This window comes from Bos indicus x Bos taurus, chromosome 19 (genome assembly GCF_003369695.1).
Source record: "Bos indicus x Bos taurus breed Angus x Brahman F1 hybrid chromosome 19, Bos_hybrid_MaternalHap_v2.0, whole genome shotgun sequence".
NCBI classification, from domain to species: domain Eukaryota; kingdom Metazoa; phylum Chordata; class Mammalia; order Artiodactyla; family Bovidae; genus Bos; species Bos indicus x Bos taurus.
Window position 1 is genome coordinate 22,016,631 of NC_040094.1, and position 21,501 is coordinate 22,038,131.

At 40.1% G+C, this 21,501-nt stretch overlaps 1 protein-coding gene across 4 annotated transcripts in view; it reads right to left on the reverse strand.

Annotated features, from left to right (window-relative positions):
- The window catches only part of SSH2 (slingshot protein phosphatase 2), a 246,458-nt gene that overhangs the window by 95,019 nt on the left and 129,938 nt on the right, over nt 1-21,501 (reverse strand). Inside the window, exon 1 of one of the 4 annotated variants that reach the window (XM_027519265.1) lies at nt 7,771-8,135. The exons of the other annotated variants lie outside the window; for them this stretch is intronic. Within the exon in view, the coding sequence (XP_027375066.1) occupies nt 7,771-7,898 (128 nt within the window). The 5' untranslated portion in view covers nt 7,899-8,135. Of the gene's footprint in view, nt 1-7,770; nt 8,136-21,501 lie in introns of those variants that run through there. 4 annotated transcript variants of the gene reach the window in all.

Here is a 21,501-nt window from a genome sequence, read left to right on the forward strand (position 1 = left end):
TAACTGAATTACCAATTATTATAACTATGTTTTGTCCATTTCTGAGAGGCGAAATCTAGATTTTAAAGTAGCAAAGATGATAAAGACACTTATTAAATAGAACAAGGAAGTTAAAAAATATAAAGACAAAACAATATCATAAAATTATAACACTTAGTGTAGGACCTCTTGGTTCTAGGCTTTTAAAGTATAGAACTGCTGCTAAAGAACTGCTTTAGAGCTAGAAAAAGATGGGAGACTATACCTAAATCATTCTACACATCATATACCAGCTGGACAAAGATAACACCAAAGATTCAACAAATATCTGAGAAAAAAATCTTAAAAGTATTAGTAAACCAATTCCAGCAGTATGTTAACAAGTAATGCAAACAGCTTTAAAGGACGATTCAACTTTCGCAACTCAGTTATGTCACTGCATTGCCAAGAAAGGGGGAAATATTATCCTTCCAACAGAGGGCCAAAAAACATCTAATCAAATTCAGTATCTGTATCTAATTTTAAAATATTTGAAATCAGGAATAGTAGGAAATGCCCTCAGCTTGATACGTGATCTATGCTGGAACTTATAGCACACAGTACATCTATTCAGAAAACATAAAAAGCATCCCTTTTACAATGGAAAACAAGACCAGGAGCATTGCTACTCTTTAACACACTAAAGCCTAAGCTGAAGCAACAAAGAGTTACACTCAGAGAAAACTCATTTACAGATGATATAATCATTCACTCAGTAAAATCAAGAAAATCAACTAAAATATCTATTAGATATAAGGACCAAGAGTTCAGCTAGGTGGTCTGATATAAAAGCAAATATAAAAAGCAGTTTCACTACACACCTATAGGGACTAATTAGAAAAAGTCATGGGAAAGAAGAGCTTATTCACAAGAACAAAAACTTTATAAACAACTACCCATGAATATACCTAATAAGAAATGTCTGTTATATGAGGAAAAGTGTAAAATTTAAATGAAGGGCATTTTAAAAACAGTGAATAAACAAACACATATCACATTCCTCATCGGGAAGGCTCATTCTATAAAGCTGTTAATTCTCCCCAAAACTAGTTCAGTACAATTTAAATCAAAATCCCAATAGGGTTTTTAAAAGTAGGATTTGGCAAGTTGTTTCTAAGACTTATCTAGAAAATAAGCAAGGGTAGCTAAGATAGTAAAACACACACACACTGAGGGAGGCCTTGCGATGCAAGATATCAAAATGTCTACTAAATCTATATTAAGTAACAGTGTGGTAGTGGTGTATGAGAGAAAACTTTTTAATATATAATATGAATAGCATTTCAAATCAGGGAAGTGAGACTGGACTAAATAAATGGTACTGGACTCAACGACTATCCATTTGGAAAAAGGTGAAGTTAAAGCTCTACTTCATACAATAAAAACAGCGTGTCTTGTTTCATTGTGTTTCACTTTACTGCGTTTTGCAGATACCACTTAAAAAAAAAAAATGGAAGGTTTGTGGCAACCCTATGTAGAACAAGTCTATTTGTGCCTTTTTTCAACAGCATTTGCTTACTTCATGTCTCTGTGTCAAATTTTGGTATTTCTCGAAATATTTCAAACCTTCCACTACCAAAAACATCAAGACTTGCTGAAGGCTCAGATGATGGTTAGCTTTTTTTTTTTTTTTCAATAAAGCATTTTATAATTAAGGTAAGTTCTGCTTTTTGTTACACACTTAGTAGACTATGGTGTAAACATAACTTTTATATGCACTGGGAAACCAAAAAATTTGTGTAACTTGCTTTAGTGTCACATTCACTTTATTGTGGTATCTGGAACTGGATTCACATTATCTCCAAGTCTGTCTGTAAAGATAAATTCCAGTTTTAAAAAGTGAAATAGTTTTACAGTGTAGACACACTGCTGCTGCTGCTGCTAAGTCACTTCAGTCGTGTCCGACTCTGTGTGACCCCCCAGGCTGCCCCGTCCCTGGGACTCTCCAGGCAAGAACACTGGAGTGGGTTGCCATTTCCTTCTCCAATGCAGGAAAGCGAAAAAATAAAGTGAAGTCGCTCAGTTGTGTCCGACTCTCAGCGACCCCATAGACGGCAGCCCACCAGGCCCCTCCGTCCATGGGATTTTCCAGGCAAGAGTGCTGGAGTGGGGTGCCATTGCCTTCTCTGGTAGACACACTAGAAAAATACAAAAGAGTACTTTTATAATCTTGGGAGTGGATGGGAAGAGTTTTTTAAAAAGCCAGACAGAAAAATCATAAAATTATTGACAGATTTTACTACATAAAAGTTAAAAACTTTTATACAAGATACAAAATGAAAAAACAAGCACTAGAGCCAGGAAAATAATTGTTAAGCATATTCAGAATATACAGAATAATACATGAGAAAGGAAAAAAACAAATGCCAATAGAAAAATAACATGCAAATCACAGAAGAAAAATGCACAAGACCAATAAAAATACAAAAGGATCCTAAAGTAAGGGAAATGCAAAGGAGTGTTTAAGAGCAGGGGTCCTGGGTTGAGGCTGCCTGTGTTTGCATCCTGGCTGTATTATCTCAGACAAATGACTTAACATCTCTGTGCCTCTCATCTGTAATTGAGGATAACACCTAAGTCAACGTTGTTAAGAACAGAGAATGAGATAATATGCATGGTGCTCAAAACAATGCCTGGCCCACAGTAAGAGCTCAGTAAAAAATTAACTGCTATCTAGTATCATTATTAATATTACCAGGGTTGGTGAAGACACCTATGTAAGTATATAAGCTGGTAAGAGCTAATTGGCAAAGCAAACTGCAAAGCTTGGCAGCATGTATCAAAATTTTAACACATACATATCATCAGACCCAGAAATTCCACTGCTAGAATTTTATCTAAAGAAATGTTCCCACATAGACACAAAGACATATGCATCAGGACTTCGCAGCAGTGTTAAGAGTTCTAGATGTGGAGACAGGAAATGCTGGTTCTAGTTTCAGTTCTACCAAGAACAAATCATGTAACCCCTGTGCCAATCACTTCATCATTTTGATTTTTCAGTTTATTTACTTTACAAAGTGTGAATGATGACTTACCCAATCTGCCTCACGGGAATACTTTAAGGCAGTGGTTCCCAAAGTGTGGTCCCTGGATCAGCATCACGAGCATCCTCTAGGAACTTGTTAGGAATTGAAATTTTCTAGTCTCACCCCAGACCTACAGAATCAGAAACTCTGGGAGTGTGGGCAGCAACCTGTGTTTTAATAAACCATCCAGGTGATTCTGACACAAGCTTAAGTTCAGAGAAGAGCACGTGTGAAATTACTTGCAGAACTAAAAGAGCATTAGTATTATAAACACAAAAAATAAAACTGCTTCTATCTTTCAATTTTATGAAAGGTACCTTTTAGATAATTATCTCAATATGCTCTCTGTTGCTGAGCTCAAGCTTCTGAAAGCACTCATGTGAAGCTAGGAAGTCAAACTTATATATGCAACCAAGTAAATAAATACAAATATTTTGGGTCAAGGATAAAAAGCTCAACGTCACCTCAAGAACAAATCAAGCAATGTCTCAAACATTCAAGTTTCCAGACTTCTGATCAGTGGTTTTCATAATGGGAACTCTTTTAATGACAGCCCTTGCCAGCGTTCTATCTACTAGTTCTTGATCCTTTCCTGAACTTTTCAGGACACAAAAACAGTCACCTGTTTGTGGATAAGCTATTTGTTTGGCTTATAACAATAACACCAGAAAAACCTTGGCCCCTTGCTTAGCGAATTCACTTCTCAGAGATTGAATGTTGGCTCTCTAAAAATAACACAGGTTCCAAAAAAAAAAAGGTCATGTATTTTTCAGATGTTCACATTTTGTTGTATATGAAACCACGTGTAGACTCTGCAAGGGTATGGACTTTCAGGATCATTTGAGCAGTCTGATCCCACACTCTTGAAGTTTGATCAGATGCTGCTCTGGGTTGCTCACATATATTTTTCTAGTAGGATTAACACTTACAACAGTAACTATTTTTGTTTCTGGAGTTAATTCAATCACTCCTTAATGTTCTTCACTGAGCACATAAGAAATAACAGTATATTTGGTGAGTTTTACACGAAGGTAAGGAAAGGCCTTAATCTCATAACGATAGAATTCCCAATAAACACAGTAATACCCACACTATTCTCTAATTTCACCTATATGTATATACATACCACAATTAAAAGTCAAGAAATAAGAAAGAGCATGTGAAATCACCAAACTAGTTATCCCAAAGGCCCTCCTCTAAAGGTCATTAACTTTCTTCATAGGAAAGCCCCTTAGATCTTCTTGAGGTCTTTTTATGCTGACACAATTCTCATAGGATTTGTTACACAGTTCACCTGGTTCTAAACCCAGAGCAAATCCAATGCAGCAATGAGAAAAGGAAGAAAAGCTCTTATGAGTGGGTCGTCAGCAGAGACAAGAGAACCATTGGGCTAAGAGAACTCAGGTGTACTCCCTTCCCCAAACAGACAATTAAAATTTGGTCTTCACTTAAGGACCTTAATTAACTCTTAACCTTTTGGTTGCTCCCATTCATCACTGCTATTTACATATCTGGCACTACAGGGAAATGCTCACAGTAGCTAAGTTTTTACTAAACCAGGCCTCAGAGACCATACTTCTCTTTAGGAAGGAGATTCTTCACCTTCTATAAGATCACATCACTTTGAGAACCTGATTTTTTAAAATATATGTATCTACCCAATATTTCCATATGATCTCAAGGAGTTCATTAAACTTCTAAAGCCAGTTCATAGCTTTAGTAACCATGGACCCCAAATTTAAAACTTTTGTGTTAGGAACCAAAAATGGGCATGTTTAAGTTAACAAAATTCAGGGTTTTATTTGGAATGGTCTTTAAAGATTTTTAAATGATGATGGACTGGGCAATACCGTAAATGTAAATTAAACACGATGGCTAAGGTAATACTAATAAATACACTTTAGAAGAAGTGAACATTAACAAGACTCTCTCAAGAAAAAAAAAGTGGCAAGAGAGAGACAAAAATGAAAGAGAAATAATCTGAGGATTCTTGAGAAGACTGCCTACCTTAGCAGCAAAACTCTAAGTGAAGCAAATGTGTTTTTCACTCCTAAGTTGAAGATGTCAGCAGTTAAAGAGAATTTCTAAGACTATAGGTCTTAAAAGTAACTTTGCAATTGCTAAGACAGAAGACCATTTCTACAGTGGTTTTGAGCACTGGCCTAGGAAACACCTGGGTTCTAAGGACAGTTTTGACATTTATTAGCAAATACTTAAAGCCTCAGCTTCCTTATCTGTAAACAGAATAAATTAGTTCAGAGGGTGGGTGTGATGATTAAATGAGATAATAGTACACACTAAACTCAGCACAGAGGCAAGTGGTCAATGAATGGCAGCCGTTTAGTTTTTGTTTAACTTCAATTTACCCATTTTTCTGTGCAGGAGTTTATCGTTTGTAAATTGTTACCTACCACACACATCATCTTTTATGATCCTCTGGGGTCAGAACCACAGTGTCTTCATTTTACAGTTTAAGAAAAAAGTCAAATGTACCCCCAAGACACTAATTAGTAGGAAAAGAAACGTGTACACTAGATTCCAAACTCCTAAACAAGATTCAAAACTCCTTTCCCCTGCAAAGCTCAGAAGCTCTGCCTTTTAAATTCTGTTTAATCTTTTAACTGTAGTTAAACATATATAAAATTTGCCGTTTTAACCATTTTTAAGTGTACAGTTCAGTGCCATTAAATATTCACTCTGTTGTGCAGCTCTCTCCACCATCCATCCCCATAACTTTTTCTTCTTCCTCAAATGAAACTCTATACCCATCAGACACAGACTTCTCATTCTCTTCCTCCAAACCCTGGCAACCAGACTACTTATGCTCAAGTCCTCCATGTAAGTGGAATCATAGTTCTTATATTTTGTCACTGGCCTATTTCACTCAGAATGATGTCTTCAAACTTCATCCACGTTGTAGCATGTGTCAGAATTTCCTTCCTTTTTACAGCTGAAAAATATTCAGTTGTATCCCAGACCACATTATGTTTACCCATGTATCCCTTAATGTACATGTGGGTTGCTTCCATTATCTTTTTTATTTTTAAAGTATTGTTCACACTTATTTTGCCATTGGTTACCCATTTTCAGATTATTCATTCCACCTCCCCCCCTTTTTTTTTTTTTGGTAAAAGGTAAAGTGCAGGTACTTCCCTGGTGGTCCAGTGGTTAAAACACCTGGCTTCCACTGCAGGGGAGGACCGGTTACAACCCTGGTCTGGGAACTATGATCCCATATGCTGCCCTCCTGCCTCTACAAGGTCAAAAAAAAAAAAAAGTAAACGGTTGATTTAATTCTATAGACTCTGTAACAAAGCAGTAAAACCACTATGTTGGGGGGGTGTGTGCTTTTTTCAGTACACCACCAAGAACCAACACAAAATGGAAAAGTTAAAATGCAAATTTGATTTGGTAACAGAGGAAACTGTTAAAATAATACATTAGATTTAAGACTATCTGACTCAGTGGTAAAGAATCTGCCCGCCAAGCAGGAGATGTGGGTTTGATCCCTGGGTCTGGAAGTTCCCCTGGAGAAGGAAATGGCAACCCACTCCAGTATTCCTGCCTGGGAAAACCCATGGACAAAGGAGCCTGGCGGGCTACAGTTCACGGAGTTGCAAAAGGTCGGAGACGACTTAGCGACTAAACCACCACCACCACCACAGAAATCACTTTACAGGCTATTCTTGGGACCTTTAATATAAGGATAATGCAAAGTTTCTACTGTTGGAGGTGAAACTAAAAAGTTCTTTAGGGTTGACCTGGGTGGGAGACAGAAATGGCTTAAGTGCCAGGAGTCTGGGAAAACCTCAGTAGGTCACTCCCCTTGAAACCACTCCGAGTGAGAGCTAACACACTACAAAGACCAAACTGCTGCCAGCTAAAAGTAACCCTGAACCTCTCAACCAGTTTAATGATGCAACTTGAATAGATGGGAGTTCCTCTATTTTGCCCTTTTTTAAATGTGAGGTGAGACTAACCACAAGCTTGAGCACACAGTTCTCAGAAAGGGCTAAACCACCAAGGAAGGGAGGAACAATTCTAGAGACTCTGAAAACTGTGATGATTTAAAGATGCAACGAGATCTTGCACTTTAGCGATTGAAGGTGTGCCTGCAGGCTTCGGTTGTAAGCGCGTACTACTACTGGCGGAGACAAAAAGAGAGTCAAACTACTACTAAAATCCAGCGTTATGAAATAATTCCAGACTACAACCAGACAGTGTGAAAAATGAACTGCCCTTCTTCGTGTGCACGGCTTGCAACAGAAACCTACGGTCACAAGCAAACTTATTTGAAGCAAGGAAACAAAACAACAAACACAGGAGCCTGAGCGCCAGCGGGACCCGCAGGGGAGTCCTAGCGTTTCCGGCCGGCGGCTGAGAGGCTACTGACCGCTTTAGCCCGTCTCCAAAATGCCAAACGGCTGTCACTCCGTCATCACAATTTCCCTGGGGCGACCTCACTTTCAGATCCTCTCAAAGTTTACCAGAAATTCTCCCAAAGGATTCTTCTGTCCGCCTTCCCACCCTCAGGACACTTTCCGCCTCCAAGAATTACTCTACATCTCTACCCTACTATGCAGCCCCTGGGGGCCCCGGGAGTTGCAAGCGAGCAGGGTGCGATTTCACCCTTGCTTGCTCCCAGTTGCTGGGAAAACCGGCTGCTGAAAACCAAACTTTCCGAGCGACCGTTCGCAGAGGGCGGAGGGCGCGCGGCACTCACAGCTGGTTGATGGCGTTCTGCGAGATGACCGCGTTGGCGGAGAAGTAGGGGATCATGTCGGGGCCACCGAGGCTGCAGGTGCAGGCGAGGGGCGCCTTCTTCTCGCGGGCCAACGTGCTCAGGGTCATGGGGCCGGCTCAGGGCGCACGGCTCCCCATCTTGGCCCCCGCCCGGCTGGGGCACGAGGCGCTCGCGTTGGGCTCCACGGGACTGGAAGCGCAGGCAGTGCGGGCTCCCGGCGGCCGAGCTGGGCCCGCCGGGTCTCGCGGAGGCAGGCGCCGCAGCCGTGGGGCTCGGCCGCGGACTCCCAGCGGCCGGGAGCCTCCAGCAGCCCACCCCAACTCGCGTCCGGGGCGGGGCGGGGCGGGGCTGAGCGCGCCGGCGGGGCGGTCCCGAGAGCCGGAGGGTCGGGCCCGCCGGAGCCCCGCCCCGGAGCTCGTCGCACACGCCGGTTCCGCAGCCGGCGGCCGGACCTGCGGAGCAAGGGTCGGCACCAAGCTGCCTCGGCTTGAGTGGAGGAGTGAAGCGAGCCCGAGATTGAGGGTGCGGAATAGGGTGTGGGTGGCCAAGAAAGGTTCGCATTTCTTTGGAATTTTTCAACAGAAAGGTCCTGTCTTTTAATCGGCTTTATACACAAATGGCAAACAAATCCCATTTTTCAAATAACCTTAAAACTTAAAAGGCTGTACACTCGAGAATACAACACCTACGGGCTAGGAAGACGCAGAAATTAACTGAATTTTTTTTTTAAAGCAAAACAGTTGAAGTTTTGATGGGAAAAAAGTATCTACAATGTCGACTCAGTTAAGTCGCTCAGTGGTGTCCAACACTGTGTGACCCCATGAACCGCAGCATGCCAGGCCTCCCTGTCCATCACCAACTCCCGGAGTTCACCCAAACCCATGTCCATTGAGTCGGTGATGCCATCCAACCATCTCATCCTCTGTTGTCCCCTTCTCCTCCTGCCCTCAATCTTTCCCAGCGTCAGGGTCTTTTCAAATGAGTCAGCTCTCCGCATCACGTGGCCAAAGTATTGGAGTGTCAGCTTCAATATCAGTCCTACCAGTGAACACCCAGGACTGATCTCCTTTGGGATGGACTGGTGGATCTCCTTGCAGTCCAAGGGACTCTCAAGAGTCTTCTCCAACACCACAGTTCAAAAGCATCAATTCTTCGGCGCTCAGCTTTCTTCACAGTCCAACTCTCACATCCATACGTGACTACTGGAAAAAGCATAACCTTGAGTAGATGGACCTTTGTTGGCAAAGTAATGTCTCTGCTTTTCAATATGCTATCTAGGTTGGTCATAACTTTACTTCCAAGGAGTAAGCATCTTTTAATTTCATGGCTGCAATCACTATCTGCAGTGATTTTGGAGCCCCCAAAAATAAAGTCTGCCACTGTTTCCACTCTTTCCCCATCTATTTGCCATGAAGTGATGGGACCAGATGCCATGATCTTAGTTTTCTGAATGTTGAACTTTAGGCCAACTTTTCCACTCTCCTCTTTCACTTTCATCAAGAGGCTCTTTAGTTCTTCACTTTCTGACATAAGGGTGGTGTCATCTGCATATCTGAGGTTATTGATATTTCTCCCTGCAATCTTGATTCCAGCTTGTGCTTCATCCAGCCCAGCGTTTCTCATGATGTACTCTGCCTTTAAGTTAAATAAGCAGGGTGACAATATACAGCCTTGACGTACTCCTTTTCCTATTTGGAACCAGTCTGTTGTTCCATGTCCAGTTCTACCTGTTGCTTCCTGACCTGCATATAGGTTTCTCAAGAGGCAGGTCAGGTGGCCTGGTAGTCCCATCTCTTTCAGAATTTTCCACAGTTTCTTGTGATCCACACAGTCAAAGGCTTTGGCATAGTCAATAAAGCAGAAATAGATGTTTTTCTGGAACTCTCTGGCTTTTTCGATGATCCAGTGGATGTTGGCAATTTGATCTCTGGTTCCTCTGTCTTTTCTAAAACCAGCTTGAACATCTGGAAGTTCATGGTTCACATATTGCTGAAGCCTGGCTTGGAGAATTTTGAGCATTACTTTACTAGCATATGAGATGTCGATTATCATCTGCTAACGCTTGTAAATAAATGTGTAAGAGCTCTCCTAACCATCTTACAATCTAAGGATTCCCAGCCTTAATTGCATATATGAATCCACCTGTGGAGATTAAAAAAAATCCCAGTGCCTGGCTGCACCCTAGACCAATCAAATCAAAATCTCTTAAGGTTGGGATCCAGATGGGCCAATACTTTGGCCACCTGATGCGAATAACTGACTCACTGGAAAAGACCCTGATGCTGGGAAAGATTGAAGGCAGGAGGAGAAGGGGATGACAGAGGATAAGATGGTTGAATGGCATCATAGACTCAATGGACATGAGTTTGAGCAAGCTCCAGGAGTTGGTGACGGACAGAGAAGCCTGGCATGCTGCAGTCCACAGGGTCACAAACAGTCGGACACAACTGAGTGACTGAACTGAACCGAGATCCAAAAGACAGTATTTTTCAAAGCTTCCCAGGTGATTCCAGTGTGCAGCCCGGGTTGAGAACTGTTGTGTGCAATGATCTAGAGTAGAAGACAGGATAGAGATTATATCCTCACTGTAGAGATGTGGGAACATTCACAGTCTAGCCAGATGACCTGATTTGTAAGTGACATATAGGAACTTAGATATGAACTCCTGTTTCATAACTCCTGATATAAGGCTTTTCCCACTAAAACCTATTCCCTGATGCTTTAACTACTCACTGAGCAATGCCTTTCACCCAAACAGGGACCAGCTCTTTGTAAAAGGAGAATCTCTTTTCTCTGTCTCCTATACACTGTGTGTAGTGGCTGACAAAAGGGACTGGCCCCCCTGCAGGCACACAGTAAATAAAAGTTAGCTCCCTTATCTCTTGTCCTTACTGTCTGATCAGAATACGTATTTTTGGGCATTGGTATTTTTACCTTTTATGAATACCTCACTAAACTATACATCAATATAAGATGCTATAAGAATTCCAGAGACAAAAATTAACAATTTTAAAAAGCGACTTCACTATTATAAGAATTTTTTTCATGAGAAAAAAATTATAAGAGAAACTAGAAATATAAAAGAGACTAAAATTAGGAAGAACTCACTTTACTACTGAGCATATGCTAGAATCAAGAAGAAATAAGTCTTTGTTTCATATAAAACTTCAGACCTCTTTTCCCAATGGGAAGTTTGGCCATTTTCAAAACACTAGTAATGAAATAATCTAAACTATAAATTCTGTGTCTACAATCCGAATCATTCTTCTGTAAGTTGATCCTTCCATAAAACAAAATTATTACCAAGGCACTGAGGGACTTCAAATACTGCAAACTCATGCTGGAAAAAGATACCTAAATTAGAAACTAGCTGGCAAGTGAAGAGTTAATAAAAGGTCTGGACTTTGGAGTCCAGCGCACCATGATCTTCATCCATCTCTAGGAAGGAAAAATTTTGAAAGATTTATTCAGGCTGTGTCAGCAGGCACCCAAATGGCAGTGTAAGAAAAAAAATCTGCTGATACACCCCAAAATAAATTGCTTTAAATAACTGGCAAACTTGCCAGTTTGAAACTTCTTCTAGGCTGTAATTTATTACAGCCTCCTGCAGTGATTAAAAAAAAAAGTAACAGGCTGTTTGGAACAGCACTGTTAAGGTGAGTCCAGTTCCTTTCATGACGCAGCAGAGAAGTCAACATTAAGTGATGCAGTTTAGGAAAGATGATGGCATGGTAATCATCTGTATCTGTCAGGAAAAGAAGTCAGCAGGAGATGTTTACTCAATGCAGCACTTAATATATCTGGCATTTAAAAGCGACAGAGATAAAGATTTCATAAATATGTATACTTGTCTTTTACAAATAGGTTCCTATAGTGACACCCCAGAAGTGCACAGTCCTTTGTTTTCCCTCAAAAGACCTGTCAGTGCCCATTCAACAAATGAAGGAGACTGTTTTAACACCCCCATCTAGGCCTTTTCAAAGGCTTTTCAAAGTTAAATTCCCATTTTGAACTGTAATATAGAAAATTGGCAAAGTGCTAGAACAAGCCTCTTGATTTTTTTAATAAAAAAAAAAAATCATCTCTGTAGACTGGGGTACCTTTTAGGAAATAATCCTTCCTACTACTGTTTCTAAAAGTTGAACAAATTCTCTTTCTTTTCACAATCTGCAGAGTGTCAAAATGTCAATCAGTTTAGTTTCAGCTCAATTTAATCCTTTACTCTCCACTGTCAGGAAACAAGGCTCCAGGGAGAAGTGCTCTGTACCCAAGCATCTGGGAATTCAAAAATGACTCCAAATTAAATTGAGCAGCGTGAAATAAACTAAGTTAGTTTTCTACTCCACATGAAGTCAGAAGGGGCTTTCTCTAAAAAAAAAAAGAAAAACATCTGCACAAAGTCCCTGAAGAAAAATCGATGTATTTCTTTACTGCTTGAGTTTAGTGGATATGAAATTAATTTGGTCATGTCATTTGCCTATCATCTCAAGGGTCAGAAATATGAATATTCTAAAATGTTAACTTGGCTCTTGATAGCATTAGCAATGATCAAATTAAAATTTTTGCAGATTCATATATTAATAGCACTTTAAAAATTTTAAAGCAATAGATGTCTCTTTTAAGACATACTCCACTACTATGTCTTCATGTGTTGTAGGGTATAAACACTGTAAAACTGTATAAAACTAGGGACTTGCATAGTGACCTAAATGTACTCCAGGGAAGACCCAAAGGTGAAATGTGAAGGATGTAAACATACTTTCATTGCTGTAACAAAATTTCAACATGGGTGGATCACTTGAATTGACAATAGCTAATGAGCTCAAAGGTGACAGTGTTAATTTATAATCTCAAGAACTGTGGGCTAGAAACCAAAGGACATAAATTTACTTCTAACACAGTCACTGAATAATCTAAGATTCTGGCCAACTCACTTAACTTCATCTGTAAAATGGGATAATAAAACCCTAAGAAAATATCCCAAGATCTGTTTTTGGGAGAGTTGGGAACCTTAGGAAAGGAATTTCATCCAATCTGGAGATCCTAAGAAATGGATTTAATCCACTTAACAAAGTCACTTAGTTCAAAGTAGTATTGTCATTCAGTTGCTCAGTTGTGTCCAACTCTGCGACCTCATGGACTGTAGCATGCCAGGCTTCCCTGTCCTTCCTTATCTCCCAGAGTTTGCTCAAATTCATGTCCATTGAGTCGATGATGCTATCCAACCATCTCATCCTCTGTCGCCCCCTTCTGCCCTCAATCTTTCCTAGCATCAGGGTCTTTTCCAATGAGTTGGCTCTTTGCATCAGGTAGCCAAAGTATTGGAGCTTCAGCTTCAGCATTAGCCCTCTCAATGAATATTCAGGGTTGATTTCCTTTAGGACTGATTGACTCGTTTGATCTCCTTGCTGTCCAACGGACTCTCAAGAGTCTTCTCCAGCACCCCAGTTTGAAACCATCAGTTCTTTGGTGCTCAGCCTTCTTTATGTTCCAACTCTTACATCTGTACAAGACTACTGGAAAAATCATAGCTTTGCCCTTTGTTGGCGAAGTGATGTCTCTGCTTTTGAATGTGCTGTCTAGGTTTGTCATATCTTTTCTTCCAAGGAGCAAGCGTCTTTTAATTTCACGGCTGCAGTCACTGTCTGCAGTGGTCTTGGAGCCCAAGAAAATAAAGTCTGTCACTGTTTCCATTGTTTTCCCATTTATTTGCCATGAAGTGATAGGACCAGATGCCATGATCTTAGGTTTTTGAATGCTGAGTTTTAAGCCAGTTTTTTCAGTCTCTGCTTTCACCCTTATCAAAAGGCTCTTTAGCTCCTTTTCACTTTCTGTCATTTGGGTGGTGTCATCTATATATCTGAGGTTACTGTTATTTCTCCCAGCAATCTTGATCCCAGATTGTGATTCATCCAGCCCAGCATTTTGCATGACATATTCTGCATATAAGTTAAATAAGCAGGGTGACAATATATAGCCTTGATGTATTCTTTTCTCAGTTTTCAACCAGTCCATTGTTCCATGTCCAGTTCTAACTGTTGCTTCTTGACCTGCATACAGGTTTCTCAGGAGGCAGGTAAGGTGGTCTGGTATTCCCATCTCTAAGAATTTTCCACAGATTGTTGTGAATACAGTCAAAGGCACAGTTGGCAATTTGATCTCTGGTTCCTCCACCTTTTGAACATTACTTTGCTAGTATGTGAAATGAGCCCAATTATGCAGTAATTTGAACATTCTTTGGCATTCGCCTTCTTTGGGATTGAAATGAAAACTGACCTTTTCCGGTCCTGTGGCCACTGTTGAATTTTCCAAATTTGGTGGCATATTGAGTGCAACACTTAACAGCATCATCTTTCAGTATTTTAAATAGCTCAGCTGGAATTCCATCACTTCCACTAGCTTTGTTCGTAGTAATTCTTCCTAAGGTCCACTTGACTTCACACTCCAGAATATCTGGCTCTAGTTGAGTGACCTTTTTTGGTACAGTTCTTCTGTGTATTCTTGCCACCTTCCCTTAATCTTTTCTGCTTCTGTTAGGTCCTTACCATTTCTGTCCATTATTGTGCCCATCTTTGCATGAAATGTTCCCTTGGTATCTCTAATTTTCTTGAAGAGATCTCTAGTCTTTCCCATTATATTGTTTTTCTCTAGTTCTTTGCATTGTTCACTTAACAAGGCTTTCTTATCTCTCATTTCTCTGGAACTCAGGATTCAATTGGTTATACCTTTCCCTTCCTCCGTTGCCTTTCACTTCTCTTCTTTTCTCAGCTATTTGTAAGGCCTCCTCAGACAACCATTTTGCCTTCTTGAATTTCTTTTTCTTGGGGATGGTTTTGGGCACCGCCGCCTGTACAATGATACAAACCTCCATCCATAGTTCTTCAGGCACTTTATCAGATCTAATAGTCCCTTGATTCTATTTGTCACTTCTACTGTATAATCATAAGGGATTTAATTTAGATCATACCTGAATGCCCTAATGGTTTTCCCTACTTTCTTCAATTTAAGTCTAAATTTTGCAATAAGGAGCTCATGATCTGAGCCACAGTCAGCTCCTGGTATTGTTTTTGCTGACAGTATAGAGCTTCTCCATCTTTGGCTGCAAAGAATATAATCAGTCTGATTTCAGTATTGACCATCTGGTGATGTCCACGTGTAGAGTTTTCTCTTGTGTTGTTGGAAGAGGGTGTTTGCTATGACCAGTGCTTTCTCTTGGCAAAACTGTTAGCCTTTGGCCTGCTTCATTTGGTACTCCAAGGTCAAACTTGCCTGTTACATAGTATAGCTCAACAGTTAAAAATTCTGGCCTTAGAATTTAATAGGCTGGGCTTGAATTCTAGAACCACTATTAGCTATGAACTTTAAATTGCTACTTAATCTGTAGCTCAGTATTAGTATGTTAATTTATAAAGTTATTGTGAGGATTAATTAAGTTGAAAGATATAAAACACCGAAAAGAGTACCTGGCACAAAAATCTACTTTTTTGGCCTTAATGGCTCTGTAAGCTCAAGTGAGCTAACAGAAAGGTTGAGGAAGACTTCAGAAATAAAATCAGAGAGCTGGAGTCTTCAGTGAAGAATCTTAGATCAGAGTGTAGGACTATCATAAAGTTTTGCATTTTTATTAAAAACTTTTTTTGCTTTTCTAAATCTTCCATGTAATCTTATCTTTTGACTGTTTCTCTGAGGTAAAACCCTTAATAGGCAAAAGACCTATGTGCTTTTCTTTAGGTCATTAAGAACGCTCTGTGTGTGCATTGAAGGGAGCAAGCAGAGTTTGAAGTCAATCTGGCAACCTTAGGGTAAAGTCCACTGTGCATTTTAGTTTATTAACTGAGAAAATGAAAATGTTGAACTAGAGATAATCCCCTGTGCTCTCTTCCATCAAGCTCAGAAACAGCTAAAGTGGGCAATATTAAAATGGCAATGAATGTGACATCAGGAAGTTCTAGATTCTAGCTTCTTTGTCCATGGGCAACACTTACCCTGTCCCAGCCCTTGTTTCTTTAAAGTGGGATGGTAATGCTTACCTCACAGGTTTATTAAGATACACAGACACAAGTACTTTGTGAACAGGACAGGACCAGATTTTTGTTACTGTTACCATCCATAAATTGGCCAATCAGCTTCTGATAACAGAAAGTGTCGTATTTGTTTGTATTTGGGATGAGAAGTAGATGAATGAATGAAATTTAAAATACAAATATACTCCCCCTATACACCACCATTTCATTCAGGAAGTCTTTTCTATTATTGTTTTCCAGGCAGTTAATTACATATTGTCATCTTGTAGTAACATGACATCTGCAGTGCTTACTGGGATTTTGACTTTTTTAAAAAAGCTTTGAAATAATAGTATTAATGTATATAACTTTATTTTTGAAATACCTAGTCATAAGAAAGAATGATTATACCAATCAGAAGACCTATCGGTATTTTTATGTTTTCTCTAAGGGCTTCATCTAGTGAAATAAATAGTAAATTAATCTCCTGAGTGTCAAAAGAGAGAAAACCAACACTTTAAAGAGTTACAAAACAAAAAGCCTGTTACCTAGAGTAGCACAACAATCTGTCTCCTGTTAATCTGTAAAACGCTAGGCTAGAACTCTCAAGATAATACCCTTAATTTTCAAACTTGTTGCCCAGACAGTACCAAGAGGTATCTTGCTATACTTGGTCAAAGGCACTCTTCATGCAATACAATAAACCAAACTCTGTAAACAAAGGCTCTTCAAAGCAATCAAGTTTTGCAATCACTATGTGGCTAATAGTTTTATTTAAAAGAATATCTGACAATAGTTTTAAACACTGGCTGGAACAATGTCACTGAGCCCTTCCAATCCTTTCTATGGAACTTTCCACCATAAGAGCGATGGGAAATACTGAAAGGATCTGCATATCAACTCCATGAGAGGCAGATCTAAGGCATTCATCCCCCATAGTCTTAACCACCATATACTCTAGTAGGAAGAAATGCTGAAATGCTGCTTTCTTCAGGTTACAAAGGCCTCACAACTCTATTGTTTAGTAAAAATAGGAGGCATTTATAGATCACTTTTCACATCCAACACACCTTACAAAACATTTAACCATTTAATCCTCACTGTCTTTAAACATTAAAAAAAAAAATTTAAACACAGCCTTTCAAACACAGGCTCAAAAACATTTTTTTTTTTTCAGTAGAAAGATAAAAGTCACTCTTCTCATCACCATCATCCTACTCCCAGGGATGACTGTTAATACTTCCAGAAATTTTTCCTGCATAAGCAAACATTAATATGTTATAGCTGTTCTGTAAGAAACATACATGCACACAAGCCATAATTATCTACACATATTATTACTCTTTGTGCTCCCTCCACACTTATCACTATATCTTAGATACTTTTCCATGTCTATAAAGATGTACCTCATTCTTTTAAAGGAGTGCTTCATATTCTATTTTAAAATTATATATAATTTAAATACTCCTCTACTGATGGACATTCAAATTGTTTTCAGTCTTTACTATCATAGACAGTATCACTATGAACATACTTTAACACAATCTTCGGGCTTTAAAGTGAATATATTTGTTGGGCAGATACCGAGAGATGGAATTGGCAGTAAAAATATTTTAAACATCTTAGGAATCGGCAGACATTATCAAATTGCCTTCCTAAAGGGTTTACTTTTTTATTTTCCACTGGAATCTCTGTGTCTACTCTCACTCTATGATCTAGTAAATTAACTCAGGGCCCAAGCTTCTCTTCTACACCTCTTCTACATAATACATTAAAAACTAAATCTATGTGATATATATGTACATATGTTGGCCTTCCCTGGTGGCTCAGACGGTAAAGAATTCACCTGCAATGTAGGGAGACCTGGGTTTGATCCCTGGGTTGGGAAGATCCCCTGGAGGAGGGCATGGCAACCCACGCCAGTATTCTTGCCTGGAGAATGCCCATGGACAGAGAAGCCTGGTGGGCTACCGTCCATGGGGTTGCAAAGAATCAGACAGGGCTGAGCGACTAAGCACAGTGCAGTACATATATGTGTATATGTCAGTATATATGTATGAGAAAAGTAAAATATACTTTAAAAAACTAGAGAAAAATGTTAACTTATAAAGAAAAATATTATGAAGAAATTATCATAGATAATTTAAAAGAATTAGACTGTAAGAAAATATATATAGCACTTAAATTATTTTGAAGATAATATAATTTTTAATTCAGAAAATATCTTAAGATCTTGTTTGATGCTAATGATACACAAGATATTATAGATGAACAAGCCAAATGTGGCCTAATACCATCAATGTCCTGAAATAGGGTGAGACAGAGACAGAAAAATGGGAAATAAACTGGAGTAACATAAAATGGAATCTAGAGGAGCTGAGAAAGTCTTGAAAATAAAAGCAATAAATGATATTCACTGAGCTGACATTTACCGTGTACCAGATCCTTGGTGGCTTAGATGGTAAAGAATCTGCCTGTAGTGTGGGAGACCTGGGTTCGATCCCTGGGTTGGGAAGGTCCTCTGGAGAAGGGAATGGCTATTCACTCCAGTATTCTTGCCTGGAGAATCCCATGGACAGAGGAGCCCAGGGGCTACAGTCTATGGGGTTGCAGTCAGACACGACTGAGTGACTAAGCACACAGCACAGATCCTCTATTAAGAGTTTCTATGTAGAACTTATGGTTGCCAGGGGGAAGGGATAGTTAGGGCGTTTGGGATGGACATGTACACATGCTATATTTAAAATGGATACCCAACAAGGACCTACTATACAGTACATGCAACTCTGTTCAATGTTAGGTAACAGCCTGGATGGGAGGGGAATTTGGGGGAGAAGGGATACATATATAGGTACGGCTGAGTCTCTTCACTGTTCACCTCAAACTATCACAACGCTGTTAATCAGCTATACACCAATACAGAATAAAAAATTAAGAAAAAAAGTTTACATGAAGTATCTCAATTCTCACAAACAACCCTATGCTTCTATGATTATCTTTACGAGGCTCAGAGAGGTTAATTGATTTGTCTAAGGTAATACAGCAGTAATTTGAATTCAGCAAGTTATTCTGGCTCCAGAAAGAATCTGTTTTGTTAATCAATGTTCTACACTGTCTGCATGATTATATAGGTTCACTACAGAACAGGTTTAAGTCTGAAAAGGTCTACTGCCAACAGGAAGAACTCCTGGGTACCTTAAATACCTACCTTCCTGCACCTTGTGCTCCCTTTTCTACTTGATCCTAGCTATAGCTGGCAGGTCCTGACAATAAATGGCAACCTACTCCAGTACTCTTGCCTGGAAAGTCCCATGGATGGAGGAGCCTGGTAGGCTGCAATCCATGGGGTCGCGAAGAGTCGGACACGACTGAGCGACTTCACTTTCACTTTTCACTTTCATGCATTGGAGAAGGAAATGGCAACCTACTCCAGTGTTCTTGCCTGGAGAGTCCCAGGGACGGTGGAGCCTGGTGGGCTGCCGTCTATGGGGTCACACATAGTCAGACACGACTGAAGCGACTTAACAGCAGCAGCAGCAGCCCAGTACTAAATATAGCAGTAAGATGACCTTCTGGTTGTTGTACACCATTCTCTTGCTACCAGATCCTGTAGAGCTCTGTATTTCAAACTAATATTCATCACAAGATATTTTTCAAAGCACTTAAACCTCTACAGTTTTTTGCTTTCCTAGTTTTTTTTTTTTTAAACACAGCATCTTACATGAAAGAGGCATTCACTGTATTTGTGGATAATGATGGCATCGTGATATCATTTAATTAAATAAACCTACTTACTAGCTGGGTAGGTATTATTGTTGCAGGAAGACGGACCCCTTCCAAGGCCCGAAATTGGGCTCTTGATGAACTGTCCAAGGAGACACATGTGCTGACAAAGCAAGAGACTTTATTGGGAACGGGCACCCGGGTGGAGAGCAGTAGGGTAAGGGAACCCAGGAGAACTGCTCTGCCGCGTGGCTCGCAGTCTCAGGTTTTATGGTGATGGGATTAGTTTCTGGGTGGTCTTTGACCAATCATTCTAATTCAGAGTCTTTCCTGGTGGCCCACGCATCGCTCAGCCAAGATGGATGCTAGCGAGAGGGATTCTGGGAAGTGGACGGACAGGCGGTGTCTCCTTTAGACCTTTCCTGATCTCTTCCGGTTGGGGGTGGCTTATTAGTTCCCTATTCCTTATCAGGATCTCCTGTCATAAAACAACTCATGCAAATAGTTACTATGGTACCTGGCCAGGGTGGGTGGTTTCAACCAGTGTGTTTCCCCTAACATTATCACTCCTCATTATAGTTAAAGAAAAAGATGAACCAGCTAATAATATCAAGGTGATAAGAAGCCTACACATTAGGCTGCTGCTGTATGTGTGCTCAGTCACGTCCGACTCTTTGTGACCCCACAGACTGGATTTTCCAGCAAGAATACTGGAGTGGGTTGCATTTCCTCCTCCAGGGGATCTTCCCGACCCAGGGACTGAACCCTCCTGAATTTCCTGCATTGGCAGATAGATTCTTTATCACTGTGCCACCTGGGAATCCCACTCTTTAGGCTGAGATGGGTCCAATTCAATCTGTCAACATACTATTAACAGATTAACTGAATACAACTGGATTAACCCTGAATATCTATAGGCCAGGCACTTTAGATGCTGATTATCAAAATGATTAAGAGTTAAACACTTTTATAATAATTCCCTATTTAAAATCCCAAAGAGTCCTTTATTCCCCTTTAGATCACATCCAAGCTCTTCTTCTGGCCTTCAGATCCTCCATGATTTAAATCCTGCTATAATCCAGCCATTATGGCATATTACTCTCAACTCCATCCCTTCTCCAGCACAATCAGTTTAATTATTTTTTAGCCATTCTCCCAAAACAAATCCTTGCCATAATTAGGTGGTTTTTATCCTGTCTTCCTATACATGAGTCTTACTCTCCTCCCTGTTCAAATTATTCCTTTTCTAAGACCATTTTTAGACGGGAATACCAGACCACCTGACCTGCCTCTTGAGAAACCTATATGCAGGTCAGGAAGCAACAGTTAGAACTGGACATGGAACAACAGACTGGTTCCAAATAGGAAAAGGAGTACGTCAAGGCTGTATATTGTCACCCTGCTTATTTAACGTATATGCAGAGTACATCATGAGAAACACTATGCTGGAAGAAGCACAGGCTGGAATCAAGATTGCCAGGAGAATCAATAACCTCAGATATGCAGATGATACCACCCTTATGGCAGAAAGTGAAGAGGAACTCAAAAGCCTCTTGATGAACGTGAAAGAGGAAAGTGAAAAAGTTGGCTTAAAGCTCAACATTCAGAAAACTAAGATCACAGCATCTGGTCCCATCACTTCATGGGAGATAGATGGGGAAACAGTGTCAGACTATTTTGGGGGGCTCTAAAATCACTGCAGATGGTGACTGTAGCCATGAAATTAAAAGACGCTTATTCCTTGGAAGGAAAGTTATGACCAACTTAGATAGCATATTCAAAACCAGAGACATTACTTTGCCAACAAAGATCTGTTAGTCAAGGCTATGGTTTTTCCTGTGGTCATGTATGGATGTGAGAGTTGGACTGTGATGAAAGCTGAGCGCTGAAGAATTGATGCTTTTGAACTGTGGTGTTGGAGAAGACTCTTCAGAGTCCCCTGGACTGTAAGAAGATCCAACCAGTCCATTCTAAAGGAGATCAG